Raw genomic sequence first — 20,911 nt, 5'->3', positions numbered from 1 at the left:
TGCAACTTCCAAGCTTGTAGTAGAAGACGAGTTGGTGGCATACGGCGCAGGTGATTTGTCCACTTCAATCTGTATTTTTTTATGATTTCTGTTAGTGGTTGCACATTGCACTCACTTCGAATTGTTTACTTATGTGGTCTCGTCTTGAGTATCCCTGAATGCTGCGCAGAAACATCATCTATGATGCCTGAATTCGTGAGTCATCGTTCTTGGTCTTTGTCCATACCTCACTACCGTATGTCATTAAAGGAATGGCCATTGTCCTATAGAACTTAATTTCAGTCTCTTTTCTGGCCTTACCCTTTAATGTTCGGTGAATGACTCCACAAATTGAGTTAAACTTTGCTATTTTCTGAGGTATATCACATTCTCTGTCAAAGGATACATCACAGCCGAGATATTTAAAGTTGCTCACCTGTTCCATTATTATATTATTCAGAACTATTTTGGAACGTAAGGGCCACTTGCCCCGAAATGCCATTACTTTCGATTTCTGAGATAATCATATTGAAATCTGTACTTACAGCTTGAAGATCACGAATTGACATCTGTAGCTTATCCTCACTTTCCTTAACTATCACTGTATCGTCCGCAAACATGAGAGTTGAGGAAGACTCCCTGCCCAATTTTAACACCTGAGTCTACTCTTTGTCGCCAATTTCTCATCAGCTCGTCAATATATATATATATATATATATATATATATATATATATATATATATATATATATATATATTAAATAGCGTAGGTGAAAGTGGGCATCCTTGTCTAACCCCTTTGTTGATGATCAACTCTTTCTCAGGTTTCCCTTTTATACTTATCAGAACAGACGTTTTTGAATACAGTTCAGCAATGATAGTCACCAAATAAATGTCTTGGGTAGCCTTTATTCAACATTATTTCCCACAGGAGATTCCTATTGACATTGTCAAACGCCTTTTCCCAATCGATGAAGGCCAAATGTGTTGAGCAGTTGAACTCCCACAGTTTTTCTATAAGCATTTTTATAGTGAAGACTGCATCAACACATGAACGACCCTTCCTGAATCCCATCTGGCTCTCTGCAATCAGAGCATCTGTTATATGATGAATCCTTCTATTCAATAGGGAAGCGAAAATCTTATAAATTGTGACCAAAAGGCTTATCCCTCTACAATTTTTAGGGTCAGTTCTAGATGGTCTATGATTGTAATAAAATAACAAAATTATGATTGTTATATCATAAGTTACCTTGTACTTCATCCACATACAAAAGAATATGGCTGAAGCATTCATGACCAGCCAGAGTATTCCGAAGCCGAACAAAGTGAGTCCTGTGAGACCCGAGAACAGTAAACTGAGCAGAACTATAAATGCGGTGAAGATCCACAGGACCAGCACTCTCTTGTAGCAAACGTTGTAAATGGTGAATCTCACGTCATTGGTTAGGATTTCCATTATATGGACATAATCTTCTACAGTCAACTGAAATTTTAAAATGAAAAAGAATAAAAATAGCTCAATAAGTAGATTCTTTTGATGAATATTGGGGATACAGTTGTATTTTTCCTCAATGAAAACATACATAGAACTTAATTGAAGAGACTTGAAATGTTGTCAAAAATCCACTTTATTGACCAAGCGAAGTGAGGTCCAAGATTCAAGTCGACGGTTTGGCATTTCTCTTAATGTTCAATTGCTTATATGTTGCGCATTTACGGCGAAACGCGGTAATAGATTTTCATGAAATTTGACAGGTATCTTCCTTTTTTAATTGTGCGTCGACGTATATACAAGGTTTTTGGAAATTTTGCATTTCAAGGACAATTGACCGAGTGAAGTTAGGTCTAAGGCCGGTTACAGAGCTCGACCGACCGTCAGTGCGTACGTCAGTCGCGCTTGTCATTTCCATAGAGATTCCATGTATCCGTACAGAGCAGGACTGACGGCACGCACGCGCACGGTCAGGACCATGCGTTTTATACAGCGTACGAGTCATCGGTCGAGCTCGTGCGCATCCGTTCCATCGGTCGACTGATGCGCTATTGAAACAAATAGAGTATTTCAGAGCTGTACTGATCAGTAGCCCGATCGCAACATAACCAATGTGCTGACACCTCTGCCCGACAATCAGCTGATATTGAATTGAGAAGCATAATGAATGAATTCAATTAATAGTGTCATATTTGAATTCAGAGTTTTTCTATACATTTCTTCAATCATTTCTAAATTTTGTATTGAAAAAATCATATATTATTAATATTATCTACATTTATTTGATCCGTAGCTTAAAGTGACTGCAAGTATTCCCAAGGGTGATACAAGCTCGAAATAACTCATCAAAATTTCTGATGGTGATTCTGAGGTAGTTGAAAAATGTATCTTCACCCCAAGAAATGATGTATATATAATAGTACTAAATTTGAAATGTTCTTTGGGCGACCATCGGGTGAACTTGATATCTACGTCTTTAAATCTTTCGTTTACGAAGATAATAAGCTGCAATTAAACAATCTGTAAAGGCGTCCATTTTGTGAGTCAGAAAAACTGATGTATGGTCAGGATGGTGCATACGCACTGACGGTCGGTCGAGCTCTGAATGTGTAAAACTGATTCATCGATGCGTACGGTCAGGATGGTACATACGCACTGACGGTCGGTTGAGCTCTGTAACCGGCCTAAGATTCAAGTCGACGGTTTGGCATTTCTCTTAATGTTTAAATTTTTGAATGTTTAAATGTTTATATGTTTTTATGTTGCGCATTTACGGCGAAACGCGGTAATAGATTTTCATGAATTTTTACAGTTATGTTCCTTTTTTAATTGCGCGTCGACGTATATACAAGGTTTTTGGAAATTTTGCATTTCAAGGATAATATAAAAGGAAAAAGGAGCCTCCTTCATACGCCAATATTAGAGTAAAAATCAGACTATAGAATATTCATCATAAATCAGCTGACAAGTGATTACACAGATGTGTGGAGAAGCCAGTCTATTGCTGTATTCCCATAAGGTCTATAGTTTCAATCAGGTACTTGTGAAAGAGAATACTGCGTAAGGTCTACTGTCCACAGAACTACTAGTTTAAATAAAAATTAATATTTTACAGGAGCATGCTCTCGTGTGTGCTCACACATCATGATGAAGCATGCTCCTGTAAAATATTAATTTTTATTTAAATAAAGTGGATTTTTGACAACATTTCAAGTCTCTTCAATTATGGAAAAGTTCCACAACATCAACATTCACGCTACAAACTTAATAACATAGAACTTGTCAACCACTTTGTATGGGCCAGGTTTCGTAGTTGAAAATTTCTATTTGTGTTTTCAATATTGGAGCTGTTCAACCTACTTATAATTTCCATGAAGTTCTAGGGGTAAAGGATCGTATTTTATTGAGTGTGGCAATTCTAATCATTGAATTGTATATGTTTGATGGAGAAGAGCTTTTGAATTAAGCAATATATCACATATTTTTCAATGTTCAGAGGTAAGTTATGTATATTTATTTATTTACATTTCATAATACACAAATATATGATTCAAAGGCATTACTTAAGTAATGAGATTTTAAAGACTTATTTAAAGTCCCAAAAATAAGAGATTTTATGGATTGAATTCATCTAGGATGAATGATTTTATAATTAGATTCTTATAATTATGGAAATTTGAAGATGTTTTAGCACTTTGAAAGTCAACCAAAAACTACACATGACAAAAATATAATGTTTCTATTCAACGACATCTTTTAAATGTTTCTCAAATTTGTGTTCTTACAATAGCAAATCATTTTTATTTCACTGTTCTTGAGTTGCCAGTATTATAGATAAATAAATTTTTAATTTTCGTTCAAAGCAAGTTCAATATTAATAAGATAGAAATTCGAAATTACAGCCATAATTAATACGTTCCAGTAGAAATCCGAAACTCACCGACAATTCTTGAGCCATCAGCTCTTCTGGTACCAGCTCTGGTCGAAATTTTGCTGGTGTTATCCATGGAAATTTCGAGTTCACAGGTAAAAGTGTGACAATTATATCACCATTGGCTGCAATGCAAAAAAATCATGTTTGCAGATATTATGAATATGATGTAATGTAAATCAATCATTTAAGGATTTAAGACAAATAAGAAAAAGTTGACATTTAGGAAACGTTGAAATTTTTTTAAAAAATTCAATTTGAGTTAAGAATGAAAGTAGAAGCCTTCAAAAAGTAGGAAATCCTTTCAATAGAAGAAAATTGACAGATATTTACATTAAAATATTATATACAAAATATTATATACAAAATATTATATACAAAATACAGTATACTAAAGATCAAACAAAACATTAAACCTTTTTAAACCTGAAATTAGCGTTTACGATTGATTTTCTACTTTATGGATAAAGATGATCAAATGTAAAAATTAATAATAATATGGTTGCCTAACATATTTTAATTAAAACGATACTATAATAGAATCAATTTATAAAAATTATATATTTTTTTTCATTAATCAATTTATAGTATTTATTTAAAACTATTCTGATTGATCAGAATTGAAATCAGAATTGACCAAGAACGTTCTTAAATTTTCAAGTTTATAAATAAACTGATGAAAAAATATGTATTTATTTATCCATATGTAGAATATCACTTGTCATTGAAATGATATTGACGAGGGAAAACAGGCAAGCCCTTCAACATTCCTCTCTCAAATTTGAATTAATAATAGGCCTAAAAGGCCAAAGTGGTATTTTAAATAGTATTCTCAAAAGTATAGAACATTTTATTTTGAACAAACCATTGTTTGTTGAGAACGATATAAGGAATAGTTTTTAGGAAACACCTTAAATAAATTAGTATTGAAAATAGGTTGTATTTTGATGCACACCTAGAAATACGGTTAAAAAGAAATGAACTCATTATTATTATATTATTAAACGAAAATCCATATTAAATGCTGTAATTCACCCCGAAGACTTCTGCTACTGCAATATTGACAACAGGGTGAACAGCTAGATGGAAATTCGATGAGCGCTACTATTCAAAAATTATTTGTCTGTAGAAATCTGTAGAAAAGAACTGACCAAATCCCTGCCTGAGAGCGGCGTTCGAACTGGGGGCAGAGCGACCGTTAGGTGCATCGTGGAGGTCGACAGTTCTCAGGTTGTTGACGCCGACAGCGGCCTCTGTGGGGGGACCGTCGGTGGAGGAGAGCGAGCGGTTGAGGCCGCCGCCCCTGTCCAGCGTCACGTGCACCGACTCAGTCGATATGATGGCCCCACTGTAGTCGCCGCCTCCGCCTGCATGGCTCTGCAGGTTGGCGCGGATCGGCGCATCCAGCGTTTTCAGGCTACCAGAGCCGTTTCTTTCACTTTCTAAAACAAAAAAATAATTAATCAACATAGGATATGTCTAAAAGGGAATCGAATTCTATCAAACAGTACTTGATAAATAGGTATTCTAAATAGGTATTTGCATGATACCTACCAGAGTAAGGATGTGACCACAGCTGGAGTCAGAAACGGTTTTCCAAAACGGGGCGTAATTGTAATAGTCACGTTTGAATTAAATTTCAAAAACTAGAAAATTTAACACAAAATAAAATAAAGAGAAAATAGTGAAAGTTTCAGCTACTTTGAATTATTAAGGAATGTCTAATTTCGTCAAGGAAAAACGTTTCCAATTATAGAAATGATGAAATGAAAACTACGACTACTGTTATAAAAGCTGTTTTGTTAGTGCTTATAAGTGCAAGTACACGTCGAATCATGCACGAGCCGAAAAACAATATCTGTAAAATGCCATTGAAACACGTTGTGACTGCATGTAGCAAGTGCAAGCGTTCAGTGTGAGTGTTCCTATTGCTCTTTGTTTCTCATCTTGGGCTGGTCACACACCGATTAGTCAAGACAAGACTAATCACGTTTAGTCACAATATTTTAAATAGTATTCTCAAAAGTATAGAACATTTTATTTTGAACAAACCATTGTTTGTTGAGAACGATATAAGGAATAGTTTTTAGGAAACACCTTAAATAAATTAGTATTGAAAATAGGTTGTATTTTGATGCACACCTAGAAATACGGTTAAAAAGAAATGAACTCATTATTATTATATTATTAAACGAAAATCCATATTAAATGCTGTAATTCACCCCGAAGACTTCTGCTACTGCAATATTGACAACAGGGTGAACAGCTAGATGGAAATTCGATGAGCGCTACTATTCAAAAATTATTTGTCTGTAGAAATCTGTAGAAAATAACTGACCAAATCCCTGCCTGAGAGCGGCGTTCGAACTGGGGGCAGAGCGACCGTTAGGTGCATCGTGGAGGTCGACAGTTCTCAGGTTGTTGACGCCGACAGCGGCCTCTGTGGGGGGACCGTCGGTGGAGGAGAGCGAGCGGTTGAGGCCGCCGCCCCTGTCCAGCGTCACGTGCACCGACTCAGTCGATATGATGGCCCCACTGTAGTCGCCGCCTCCGCCTGCATGGCTCTGCAGGTTGGCGCGGATCGGCGCATCCAGCGTTTTCAGGCTACCAGAGCCGTTTCTTTCACTTTCTAAAACAACAAAATAATTAATCAACATAGGATATGTCTAAAAGGGAATCGAATTCTATCAAACAGTACTTGATAAATAGGTATTCTAAATAGGTATTTGCATGATACCTACCAGAGTAAGGATGTGACCACAGCTGGAGTCAGAAACGGTTTTCCAAAACGGGGCGTAATTGTAATAGTCACGTTTGAATTAAATTTCAAAAAACTAGAAAATTTAACACAAAATAAAATAAAGAGAAAATAGATGAAAGTTTCAGCTACTTTGAATTATTAAGGAATGTCTAATTTCGTCAAGGAAAAACGTTTCCAATTATAGAAATGATGAAATGAAAACTACGACTACTGTTATAAAAGCTGTTTTGTTAGTGCTTATAAGTGCAAGTACACGTCGAATCATGCACGAGCCGAAAAACAATATCTGTAAAATGCCATTGAAACACGTTGTGACTTGCATGTAGCAAGTGCAAGCGTTCAGTGTGAGTGTTCCTATTGCTCTTTGTTTCTCATCTTAGGCTGGTCACACACCGATTAGTCAAGACAAGACTAATCACGTTTAGTCACAATACTTCACATAGTTGCTTATGGAATCATGTCTAATTGCAATGACTAATCAGTGTATGTTGCATCATAAGCAGCAATGTGAAGTGTTGTGACTAACGTGACTAGTCTTGTCTTGACTAATCAGTATGTGACAGCTCTAGGGTTGTGTGGCAGAGAGGACCTGAAATCTTAACTCTGCCCTTAATAAAGACAATCATTCAATCTGCAAGCTTGGTCATGCATAGTCAATTGTGCAATTTACATCCACGCATCCAATGCGATCACGCACTTGAAAATTAAAAATCTAAATGAAAATTAGAATTTTTACACCATGGGTGTTGAAACATGTCGATATGTTTGGTATGAAATCCATTGTAAGGTTTTAATAAATTCGTGATATTTTTAAAAAATATTCCAGTGTTTTATTATGGATAAATATCATTATATCTCACCAAAAACAGTATCTGTTATACTTGGACAATACTTCAAAGTCACAACACCATCAAAAGTCAAATGTAATTTATGCTTAAGTACTATTGAATAATTAGGCAAAATATTCAATTATAAGGGTTTCAGTTCGTCAAGTTCTCAGTTCATCAAATACCTATTTTGACCATTTTTCAAGACACCGAAAAAAATAGGATGTTGTGCCTTTCAGGTGGTCAAATTTCACGGCATCAAGTTTGTGTTGCCGGCTACAAGGCAACTCAAGAATAGAATTGTGAGTGACTCTGGAAGAACTGAATATTTTTATTTTTTAGGCTAGGCCTGAGCTGATATTTTATGTTTTGGAGACAAGGGTCTAAGACCCTGATTATTATTTATTTCTTGAAAACGAAAAAAGAGAAATTCAAGGCTGATGTTGGCGTCGGACCATATGATTGAATGAATGAGTTGCCGGCTGTTGCAATCAGCTTCACCGTTACACACTGGTTGGATTAATGAGAATGACTTAGGGAGAAGGGTATAGGTTTTTGATTTTAAATGTCAATTTCCTGGTACATATTAAATTTGTAATAGAATTCAAGACCTTTTCAGAAATGTAGGCTTTAATCAACTAGAACCGAACATGAATGGTTGAATAAGAGAAATCAACAAATTGAATACAAAACGGTTGCTATGGTTGCATCCCCGCAGTATTATTCAGAACTTTTTGACAATTCAAGAATTAAAAATAAAATATGATATTAGATGGATCCACTGGACTTTCTAAAAGCAAGAGGAACTTGACAAACTGAAAACTTGACTTACTGAACTTGCCTATCCAGGCTGATTCTTGATTCTTTTTTAAGTGAATGTTACCCATAAAGCAATAATTTAGACATTATTGAAAATTATTGAATAATTCGTAGACATTATTGAAAATTATTAAATAATTCGTAAAAACAATATAGCACTGTTTTTGCGTATATTATAATATCTAAATACTTTTATAGCTTCTTCTTAGATAAATTTGAGTGACTTATTTTATTCATTTATTCATATGGCTTTCAGAGAGATCCTTTTGTATGTTCTGCCTTGTCATATTACCCAATGTGAGTTTATAGGTTATATATTGGGTTCTAAGAGTTTTCTCACTAAAAATACACACTTTCACTTCCTGTAACTTTTATTTTTTGAAGTTTAAAATAAAGAAAACTCATTTCTAAACACAAATTCACTTTAAAAAACAAACAAATATAAATTTTTTATAATAATATTGAAGCTGAATTTTTTTTTTATTGCAACCAAAAAAAGTTGAGTGATGATACAGATAAATGGCAATCGGGAAAATGCCAAATTAACATAACATTTGTCAGGTATTCGGGTCAGTGAACTAGGTCAGGAGGGAGTAGAACCACATAATAATGCAAGTGGATAAGAATTGTTTTCACAATTCACTACACTCTTCTTAACTATAGTTCACAGTTTAATAGATATAATGAATTATGCTTAAACGTTTTTCACGAAATTTCATACAGAATAAGACTTATTCATAAAATAACATCATAGTACTCTTATTGAAAAAAATAAAATAACAGATTAAAACACAAATGATTTATATAAAAGCTTATATTATAAATTATTTTATATTACAATTTTCGAAAAAAAGGGTACTATGATGTTATCTTATAAACAAAAAATAAGTAGCCCTGAATACATACATTATAAGAATAAGACTTATATGTAAAAAAATTGATAATATAAAATACGTAAAATTAGAGAAATGGATTCTTCTAACAAGCGAAATACCGCAAGTATTTTTAAACAAGTTAGGTGCCCTTGTAATTAAGATAGTATGTGAAAACTCCATCAATAAACTCTACTAAAACTTTTCCCTATCTTCTCAGAAGGAGAATAGTTTTCAGCTAATTGCTATTTGAAATAATATTTCAAGCTGATTGATAAAAACACTAGGAAAATATCTCAAAGAGAGAAAATAGCACAATCTATTTGAAATGCTTATTACGAGACCTTGAAAATTAAGACAGGTTGAATCAACTGTGAAATTTCAATGCAGTTGCTGATTTTAAAGCAATATAAATAGTATATAATGAGATTCAATTTGAACTGTGAGCATTTGTTAAATCGAATGCATTGATTGAATGGATTGTTATCCATTGGAATGCTGATAGTTCAAAGTGAATATCAATATAGCAAAGTGAATATCATATAGTGAATATCAATATAGTATATATATAGACTGCACAATTATTTGTAACAGAGCCGGAACCCAAAAGCAAATTATAACATATTAGTTTTAATATTAATACCTCAATGCCAAAGAATACTCTAACTAACAATAACTAAACGAATATTAATTAAGGTTGTGCAAAGGCTAAAAATAAACTTTGTACTGGTGATATTTTTCAAAGTTTTTCGATTTGTATATCATCAAGCTCTCAAAATGAATAAGTTTCCTCAGGAAAACATTTTTTCCGATCAATAATTTTTGAGATATGAGAGTCTCAAGTTTAAATTATTTATTTATTCAATCATTCAGAATTACACAACTTACAGAAAAGTACCACAGGCTAAATCGCCTAAAACGGTTCCAATTCTAAATGTAGTTAGGTTATGTATCACTTCAAAATTCTTCAATTTACAATTCAAAACACATAATTCATCACACACTAATCATTTTTAAATTTAAAAAAAGTTTTAAATTGAATTATGGGACAGAACATTTCAAATTCGTAAGAGATAAATCCATGAGATTTAGAGGATTAATTCTTCATGGTATTGTTGATTGAATAAAAATTTTGTTTCTAAAAATATCAATTTTTATGAAAGTTATTCAATTTACTAAAAATAACTTTTAGTTGAATTATTTTTGGTAAATTGAGTAACTTTCTCAAAAATTGATATTTAAAAAAAATGTTTTATTCAGTCAACAATACCATGAAGAATTAATCCTCTAAATCTCATGGATTTATCTCTTACGAATTTAAAATGTTCTGTCTCATAATTCAATTTAAAACTTTTTTTAAATTTAAAAATGATTAGTGTGTGATGAATTATGTGTTTTGAATTGTAAATTGAAGAATTTTGAAGTGATACATAACCTAACTACATTTAGAATTGGAACCGTTTTAGGCGATTTAGCCTGTGGTACTTTTCTGTAAGTTGTGTAATTCTGAATGATTGAATAAATAAATAAATAATTTAAACTTGAGACTCTCATATCTCAAAAATTCAAACTTTAGGCGTTCATATCTCAAAAATTAATGATCGGAAAAAAATGTTTTCCTACAAATCTTTTTCATTTTGAGAGCTTGATGATATATATAGCCTAGATCAAAAAACTTTGAAAAATATCACCAGTAGAAAGTTTATTTTTAGCCTTTACACAGCCTTAAAATGGAATGCTCTAAGAGAAAACTCTGGGGTTTGCTGACAAATAATTTTAAGTGAATAATTAACCCTGACAAGGAAGTGAACAATAGAAGACTAATAGAAAATACATCATAATAAAAAAACAAAAGATAAGCTTCTAAGAATCTAGTTCAGAACTGTTATGCATTTTTGGGCAACTTAATCATCAACCCATTTCAGTCTGCCTGATAAGTTTAACATTTATAAATGATCAAAATTTGCTTATCGTAAACGTGGTTTACAAATTAATGTCTTATCTAAATTATAGACAACACAAATTGTTGTGACAATATTTTTTAAATATCACAAATGGAAATTGGCCACATACCAGCAGCTGCTTTAGATGATGAACCTTTAGATTCCGATTGTGCTTTGAGTTTTTCATCTTCTTCGAATTGGACCCACTTCTTAGCCGGACTTGCTGAGTTTCCAGCTTCATTTGTAGGACTGGGGGAGCTCATTCCACTATATTAGAGCCTGAAAACACGAATACTTAATTAATATTACAATACATTAATTCAGTGAAAAAGATTATCAACAATTAGATTAAATTCCATTACTCTCAAACTAATATCATGAGCAGGTAAACATTAATCAAAATAAAAATATAATTTGATAAATATTGTGATTTTGAATATAAATAAAAATATAAATATGAGTACCCTTTTCAAATTATTTCGTCACGACATGTTTCGGTTACTAATGCCATTTTCAAGTGATTGGAAAATAAATAAAAATAAAAAATATAATTTAAAAAGGGTACTCACGTTTATATTTTTATTTACATTCAAAAGTAGCCCTAAAGAAAAAATACTATTGTGATTCTGGTACAAGAAAAAAAACGCACTTCAACAAAAAACAAATTAAATGTAAAATAAAAATTAAAAATACAGTATAATAAGGGAAATATGACGTTTTATTTGAGAATGTAGAAAAATAACAATTCAGTTTTAGGAAGGAGTACTATTCCTTTACAACTCTAATGCTCAGTTTCACCAAGCTCGGTAAAGACATTTGAACACGGTCAAATCGCCTACGCTTTACAACGAGGGCACTGGAACATACATGATTTCTATGAAGATAAATAACATTGAATAAATTCTAGTTCAAACTTGTAGAGCCTATTCGGTTTGACCATGACCAAATGTCTTGACCGAGCAGGATGAAACCAGACACTATAGAAGTTCAAAAGATGAAATTTATTTGCTATTTTTCAATAACAATCAATTATAGTGAACAGTTTGAAGCAATAATTATTCTATTACACAGTTTTGTATAAGAAATATTATATTTTTTTGTAATGGAGATTCGACTGAGTCATTGTCAATATTGTAGAACCATTCCATAATTAAATAAAAACACAAATATGTTGTCAAATTCTGCGCTGTTTTATTTGGTACAGGACCATGGTTTCGTGACCACACAAGTATATAACTGTGTAGAATTTGACAACATATTTGTGTTTCTATTTAATTGTAATGGAGAATTGTTTTAATTAATAATTTATTGCAAAATTATGTCCTACGTACGTGTTGTGAGTTTTACAGTTATTAAATAAACCGAATCTTACAAGTTAGACAACAATATGTGCGAGGAGGCGTGATACAGATATGAAAAGTATTCAAGTTGTAATGGGAAAGATCAATGTTGTAAGTTATAGAGAGGCGATGGAGGAAATGAACCAAAGAGTGAGAAAGAAAATACTACCAGGGAGAAATCATACACGAGTGTGTGCTTTCTCTATGAAACTAATTTGGAAACTTTGATAAATATCATATGTCACTATTGTGTTTCACAATAAATTATTGAACGGATCATTCTTGGAAGTGTAGGTGATGTAAAACAAATTCAAGCAATTAATAAGGAAATGAAAACCTCTAATTCTTATGAAAGATATATATATTCTTGTGACAGATGATGTAAAACAAGTTCAAGATAATATGGGGAAATAAAAACAAATTCTCAAAACTAACAGAAGTTATTCTAATTATAGAAGAAAAATCTGGTGTGGCGCACTCACACAACTTTCCTTCCCGTTCATCACCTGACGCTAGTGTTCTCGTGCATCTCAAGTCTACTATTCAAAGATCCAAGCCAGCTGGTGACAGGACAATTAATAACGCTGGAGACACACGAAGTATGCTATCTCTTCCTAGTGAATGATTCAATAGAATCAATAGTTGCCAACAGTTTGCAATTGAAATAGTAACAATTCCTAGAATTTCGAGCTTATTTTAAATTTTAGGAGAAAACGTTACTAAACGTTAATTGTAGAGCTTTTCATGCTTTATCTTTTTCACTTGGACTTTTTTGTTTAAATTGTATCAAAGGCCTGATAATTGGGAATCTTAAATCAAACTTTGCATAGATGAGGCGGAGCTCCTGCAATTTTTACAGATATGGGACTTGTGGCAGTTGATAGAACTTATCAATGACTATTTTAGGTATAAATTTGATCAAAATCGTTGGAGCCGTTTTCGAGAAAATCGCGAAAAACCATGTTTTTGACAACATTTTCGCTATTTTATCCGCCATATTGAATTGCATTAGATCGAAATTTTTCGTGTCGGATCGTTATGTTGTAAGGACCTTAAGTTCCAAATTTCAAGCCATTCCGTTGATTGTGAAATGAGATATCGTGTACACAGACGCACATACACTCATACACACACACACACCACACACACACACACACACACACACACACACACACACACACACACACACACACACACACAAACCACTTTTTTGGTCTCAGGGGATCTTGAAACGTTTAGAAATTTAGAAATTGTGATACCTTAATTTTTTTGGAAAGCAATACTTTCCTTACCTATGGTAATAGGGAATGGAAAGTAAAAATATAGAAGGTAATACAGTATAGAGATATATAAGTAAGAATGAAAGTAGAGAAGACATTAAAGTGGAGATAATGATGGGAAAGATGTTTGTTACATACTTATTAACAATTAATAAGGCACTGGCTAGTGTGTATGGCTATTTGTGTTCATGGTGCATGTAAAACGGAAATAGAGAGGATTCATGTACGCATATGCTATAGTGAGGTCCACGTTGTAATGGCAGTGTTTGATTAGCAATGGTATTGCTATACTTGTCTATCATTCAACAATGCGGATAGCGCTATCTCTTTCTCGCTTTGCTCTGTTGCCAGATAGTCTTTTAACAATGTGGAATTAATAATTAATCAACAAAATATTTCATCTTGATAATGAAAATTCATTATGAAATTATTGAAAAATATAAGTCCTTGCTTAAAAAATAGAATTGATTATTTTAAACGAGAATTAATAATAATATTACATTAATAAACCTGTATCAGCTACCGTCTATAAAAGGCATTGACAAGACAGTGAGGATCGGCAACATTGTTCTCCTATCTTTTTCCAATGCCATTATAACGTGCACCTCACTTTAGCTAGTGTATGGCCTTTTGTGTTCATGGTGCATGTAAAACGGACTTAGTGAGGATTCATGTACGCATACGCTAGCTGTTACGAAAGAGTTTAATAAAGTGTTATAATAAACGAACTCATGAGTACATTTATTTTTACACACACATAAAAGTTTGATACAGAGATTAACAAAAAAAATACCTACATGCAAACAACAACAACAATACACATTAAAACAAAATAAAAAGAAAGTGGTGCAAAAAAAGGCGGAAGATTGAAGGGTTTTCCAATTATGGATATCCATGTACTAGGATAACCTTCAATTACTAGTAGTTCTGTGAACAGTAGACCTCGCGCTCAGTAAGTTACATTGACCGGTTGTTGTTTTCTCAAAAACTAATAAATAATTTATCAATTTAAAATGTCTAGAAAAAATCCTAAATACACATAGAGCTTTCTGTCCTATCGTACCGTGACGTGTCGTCCCGGAATGTTAGTGTGAGCGCTGTTATCAGGTCTGGCTGCAACTGTCTACATATTGATGGAAAGATACATTTTCAAGATGTTCGATGTTTTTGAACGGGTAGTATTATAGTCCACTAAACAGCTGATTTATGATGAATAATTCTATAGTCTGATTTTTTTACTCTAATATTGGCGTATGAAGGAGGCTTCTTTTTCCTTTTATAAATTATCCTTGAAATGCAAAATTTCCAAAAACCTTGTATATACGTCGACGCGCAATTTAAAAAGGAACATACCTGTCAAATTTCATGGAAATCTATTCTATTTCGCCGTTAATGCGCAACATATAAACATTTAAACATTAAGAGAAATGCCAAACCGTCGACTTGAATCTTAGACCTCACTTCGCTCGGTCAATAATAGTACCTGAGGATAAAACAGATTCAGTTTGAACTTGTTTTTACAGCGATTGTTATCCTCAAACAACCCCCCACGAAAACATGATTTGAAACGATTGCACTACATTAGTTGGGGATGGGTATCTTTATTGACGAAAATCAAGTTCAAACCGGAAAGAATAGCACTGATTTCGAACATGAGAATGGGCCTGCTTTTATGACTATTTGCTTTTCAAGTACGCGTGTGTATGTAATGTGTGAGCATGTGTGTAGCTGAAAATTATTATCTTCTATTCAGTAACATGTTTCAAAGCCAAGTTCAGCATGCTTTGTGTGGGGATCGATGAGAAAGACAGTGAATGATGATGACAAAGACCTCCACGCCAAAAGCACTCCATTCAACTCTGCCATTTAATAGCTAAAAATCAATGACAAAGTGAATTAGAAGGTTTTTTCAGCTATATGTAGTTCATTTCAACTAGAAATGAGAGAAAATGAAGAATTGATGGATTTTACAATTAATTGCAGTTTTGAATCGACATCATTTTAAAAGCTTATAAAGCTTATGTAGTTCATTTAAACTAGAAATGAAAGAAAATTAAGGATTAAGGATTAATGGATTTTGAAATTAATCACAGTTTTTGAATTGACATCAATTTAAAAACTTCTAAAAATTATTGAAGCTTGCTGTGCCATTAAAGAGTTCAAATTTAAAAGTAGGTAAATTGTTGAATAACTTCAATGCAGCTATTAAAGCTTCGATTCTAATATATTTATGACAAAGGATGAATTTTATCTTTTAAAACAAGCTATACCTTCACAAGATACCATACGCTAAATAAATAAGGTATTAGAGTAATATTAATAAGATAACACTGGCTTATATATAAATTACTCTCACTACAGTTTCTGGTTCACATTTTACTTTCAATGTTTATGAATGAATGTCAAGTTATTTTTAGCTTATAAAAAGTTATTTCTATTTCAAGTTACTTTTAGCTTATAAACCTCTCAAGTGACATCACTAAAACACTTGAACTTGATTTCTACTTTTATTTTCAAAATTGAATAATTATTATAGGATAACAATAAACTTTTAATTTTAAATTCGTTTCTTTTGTTGAAACAGCCAATTGTTCAAGATAGAGTGTAATGAAAAAAAAATGTATTGAAATAGGTTTTCATTTATTTATAATTAGAACTGCTGATGTAAAATGGTGAGTGGACGAGCATGTAAAACTATTATACAATGAGGTATCAAGAAATACTCAAATGTATTTCTGACCTATTTATCAATTCAATTTCATAGGAAGCTCTACGAAATTCTTCATAGGAAAAATATTTGAAGCCGAGAACTCGATTTCAAGATTTTCAAATATACATTACTGTACAGACTCAATTTCATGACATGCACTTAAATATTGCATACAAAAGCATTTTAATGAAGAGTTAATCAGTTAGGGAATGTGCTCAACAATCCACATCTCCACGCTGAGCCTATTCTAGTGAAAAGCGCAAATTGTCAATTAAAAGCATTACTATCACTGCGTCATAAAAATGACTGTAGGCAAGTTTAGAAACGTTAAGTGCGTTGATGGGATAAATAAATGAGGAGAGGAACCTTCAAAAACAAGCAATCTAAATGTAGATATAAATTTTTATTTGAATCTGTTTTGTTGAAATTAAAAATTTTATCAGTATTTCTAGACGGAAAATAAATAGATTGAGGACCGGTTGCACAAAAGCCGGTTAAATTTTAACCATGATTAATTCCACGAGAACCAATCAGAGAAGGCGTTTTTGAAAAGATTGCACGGGAAGTATTATTTCATTGAATTCACAGTGATATTACAGTATTATTGTATGGATACAAAATGATGAATTTATATTCTACAGAATTTATCTAATTAATAAATATTATAAATTACTTGTTAATTTCTTAATTTTCTACGTCTGTGATGTGAATTAGAATCGTCAAATAAAATGTAATAATGTTGTACTGAATATAGGTAATAAATCCCAGTAATAAATGTGTTGGCGTCAAGCTCTATCCCGTTGCTTAAAATCTGTATTATTTTCTTCCTCACTATCACAATTTCTTTTGACATCAGCCCCTATGAGTTATGAGTGAGTGTTAATTATTATAATACTAATTATTTTATACGCAAGAAGTTTCAATGTTATTCACAATAAGAAGTAATAAAAGTTATCTTTTACTAAAACTTGATTCTTATTCTTTTACTAAACTTGATATTCTATGGAATGAATATTAATAATATTCATTCTAGATAATTCATAGTGTGAACCAGGAAAATTTGACTAATATCAATTCAATTGGTTTTGAATGATAATTTTCATGGAAGTGAAAGCATTTTTCTACTATACACATGGATCTAAAATTGATGGTATCACAAGAGAACATGATAAGTTGATCCGTATTAGAATTAGTGTTATTCACCTTTATCAAGATATATTTTCCGTGTTCACTGTTAGACTCAAATTGCATCACGCAAACCACTCTGGTTATTGCATTTTTAACTAGTGAGTTGTACGCTTATCTATTTTTCACTCATTAGCAAAGTGAATCATTCATGTAATGACTTGTACATAGAGGAAAGTTGATTTTTATGAGGTTTTGTCTATCTTGAAACCGGCAATAAATAAAACACATTTTTATTAGAGTAGCTATGAAATCGAGTTTGCAATTCTAAGAGGGGGATAAATTTGAAATATTTAAATTTGATTTTACAGTGAAATGCCTATCAGACAAACTCTTTGCGGGATGCAAAAAATCGATTGCTATTAATAAGCTAACAACAGATCAAAGATCAAATAAAAATAGAACTAGATTTAGTAATACTGACATGTCACCAATCATATGAATGAAACTCAAAAACTTGATGTAATGTGAAAATGAATGAAAAAATAAATGAACTTTATTTCTCGTTTTAGAGTTTACTTGAAATAGAAGGATTTCCTTGAAAGGCAACAAAATTGGACTGCGTCTTCAAACTAAGCCCAGTTTTATTATGAGATCATCACCCGCATTAATAACTTAATGTTACAAACAGTTTCTACAATTTATTCCCAGCATTATACTTCAAATAATATGCCCTTTTTATTATACACTTGAGATTGTTCACAGCTTTCTTGAAGGCGGCTCTAATTTCCCCCGTTACTTGAAACCCGTACTATCACTTTAAACTATTTATGATAGCTACAAAACTGAATTATTACAACATGACATAGAAAATGTGTTTCGTGATTTTCACACAGGTAAAAAGGTGCTTGAATAATTCCATTCTCAGATTGAAATACTGTACTGTGTATAGAGTGCATGATATGCAAGGATAGTATATAGCACCATAGAGAAACAATAGCGTAAGTAGATATCCCATGGTATAGGGAATTTATGTCGCAACTTTTACTGTTATCTCAAGCCGATTACTGTCGATTATTGTAAATTTTTACTGGGTGATAGTGTATGAATGGCACAATTTGAGAGACTACCAGCGTCACATAGCTGCATAGGAAAGAACTACGTGAACTATCGGCTTGGGATAACAGTAAAAGTTGCGACATAAACGCCCTATACCATGGGATATCTACTTATGCTATCGTTTCTCTATGATAGCACTGTATACTTTTCTTGCATGATACGTACTAAAGAATTGGAAGCAAATATTTTTAAAAACGTTCAAGAATATGATATTATGAAAAGCTGTAATAAATATCAACCTGAGAGCTTTCACAATATTTTTGCTATTGATAAATACCTTGACGTGATGAGAATCTTTTATAATGAGAAATTATTTAGATTAGCAGGATGATTGAATTATTTAAAACTTTGTGCCGCTTTCACAACAGCCGGTTAAATTTTAACCGTGATTAATTCCACGAGAACCAATCAGAGAAGGCTCTTTCGAAAAGGAGGTTTCTCTGATTAGTTCTAGTAAAATTAATCAAGGTTAAAATTTAACCGGTTGTTGTGCAACCGGGCCTTAGTGTCTTATTTGTTCATCAATACTATCAATACTATTAATTACTCATTAAATCAATTAAATCTTAAATAATTATATCAATTTAATTAAATCAATGCTCATCAATACTATTCAATTCAATTTATTCCAATACTTCTTGAATCCTTGACCCGAGCATTATTGTTCTTGTTTATTTTTACCTATTTACTATCCTTTTCTTTAACCAGCCTTTGTTCTGAGTAGGTTACCATATTACAAAAATTTAAAATAATTGAATTTTAAAATAGGCTACATTAATATTCAAATGCTATACACAGACGAAGCAATCCACTCCTCGAATAAAACCGTTGGTTTATGAATTTGCAAGGTTAGTATTTCAAGAAGTTTTAAGAGTTTTTGTAGAGTTTGATAATAATTGTTGTTTCAGAAAAAAAGTTTGGTTACTTTCCAATAACATACTGTGATGTGCTCCATTACGAATTTACAGTCAATCACATCACGTTAGTTTCACCACTGGAATTTGGAGTAATTCGCATACAGTTTTATTGATATTGCCAATCCCTGATTTAAGGGATGAACTCAGTTTCTCATTTTTTTCAAACAACACAAGAAAATCACATACTCATCGGAATACATCTTTTAAGACGAATGTCTTAAAATACAATCGGGTTAGAATATCTTATTGCCAGGAATAATTTTTGTTGCTAATGATCGGCTTGAGTTGCAACAAACATGTCTGCTGTCTGATGGAGAAGGCTTGGTCGTCCCTCTCTCACTCTGCCACCGGTTCCACATTTTTATCTCTACTTCTTCTTCTTCTATTCTTCACCCTCAATGTTTCTATTGAGCATTTTGCTACTTTCATCTTCCGCTTGTTTTCTTCATCTACCATTCCTTGGTTGTACTTCATCCTCATCTTTTTATTAATTTTTTTCTATTTATTTTTCTTTCCTCTATTGGAGTGATTAGTGGCTAGTGGATAGGGTGCTTGCGTAGCAGCATAGAGATCCCGGGTTCAACAGGGTGTCCACTGAATCAGGCTCAGAAAATTCCCGTATATTTCACGTTTTTCCCAGTTTTCCTCGCTGGTTAAAACACATGATTAATATGTGAGAAAATATAGTAGGGGGGGGGGGTTGTATGGGTTGGGTTACTAAGAAAGCGGATCCTTTTGGAAAAATGTAATATTCTTAAATAACAATTTCAAAAGTGCACAAGTATGTTTTTCATAAAAATGTGGCACCATTATACGATTATAACTGTAGGCCTACACTGTATTTCGAATAGCCACTACTGGTATATACCCGGAAGGTTAGTCGACGGAGCACCTCTCTGTAGTACTGGCCGTTCACAAAGAGTTTGTACCACCCGGCCAATCTGTAAACTAACCTCCCGGGTTCATCAGTCCGTCCGGGGATTGCCGATTCGTGGATCCTCCATCACGACAATGCTCCGTCGCACACCTGCCTGCTCGTCACCGAGCAGCAGTTGGCCAAACAGTCGAGGGTAACGTAGCCACATCCTTCTTACAGCCCGATATGGCACCACCGGACTTCTTCTTTTTGTTCCCCAAGATAAAGAGAAAACTTAAGGGGACGCGGTTCGGGACTCTGGAAAACGTTCAACGTGCTACGACGAGGGCTCTAGACAGCATAGAGGTTGCCGACTTCCAGGAAGCGTTCAGGGATTGGAAAATCCAGTATCAGCGTGTTATCAACTCTAATGAGGAC

At 33.0% G+C, this 20,911-nt stretch overlaps 1 protein-coding gene across 12 annotated transcripts in view; it reads right to left on the bottom strand.

Annotated features, from left to right (window-relative positions):
• Positions 1-20,911, bottom strand: part of LOC111056003 (transmembrane protein 268) — a 47,817-nt gene that overhangs the window by 24,193 nt on the left and 2,713 nt on the right. For all 12 annotated transcript variants that reach the window (XR_005571000.1, XR_005571002.1, XR_005571001.1 and 9 more), the window contains exons 2-5: positions 11,257-11,405; positions 6,243-6,533; positions 3,914-4,029; positions 1,231-1,464 (exon numbers count right to left, since the gene is read on the bottom strand). Coding sequence is in view for 9 of the 12 variants with exons in the window: in XM_039425423.1 (XP_039281357.1) it covers positions 1,231-1,464; positions 3,914-4,029; positions 6,243-6,533; positions 11,257-11,389 (774 nt within the window). In the remaining 3 variants the exon portion in view is untranslated. The remainder of the gene's footprint in view (positions 1-1,230; positions 1,465-3,913; positions 4,030-6,242; positions 6,534-11,256; positions 11,406-20,911) is intronic.

This window comes from Nilaparvata lugens, chromosome 3 (assembly GCF_014356525.2).
Source record: "Nilaparvata lugens isolate BPH chromosome 3, ASM1435652v1, whole genome shotgun sequence".
Classification (NCBI taxonomy): Eukaryota; Metazoa; Arthropoda; class Insecta; order Hemiptera; family Delphacidae; genus Nilaparvata; species Nilaparvata lugens.
The sequence above is the reverse complement of the archived record's forward strand: the minus strand, read 5'-3'. Positions and strand labels throughout refer to the sequence as shown.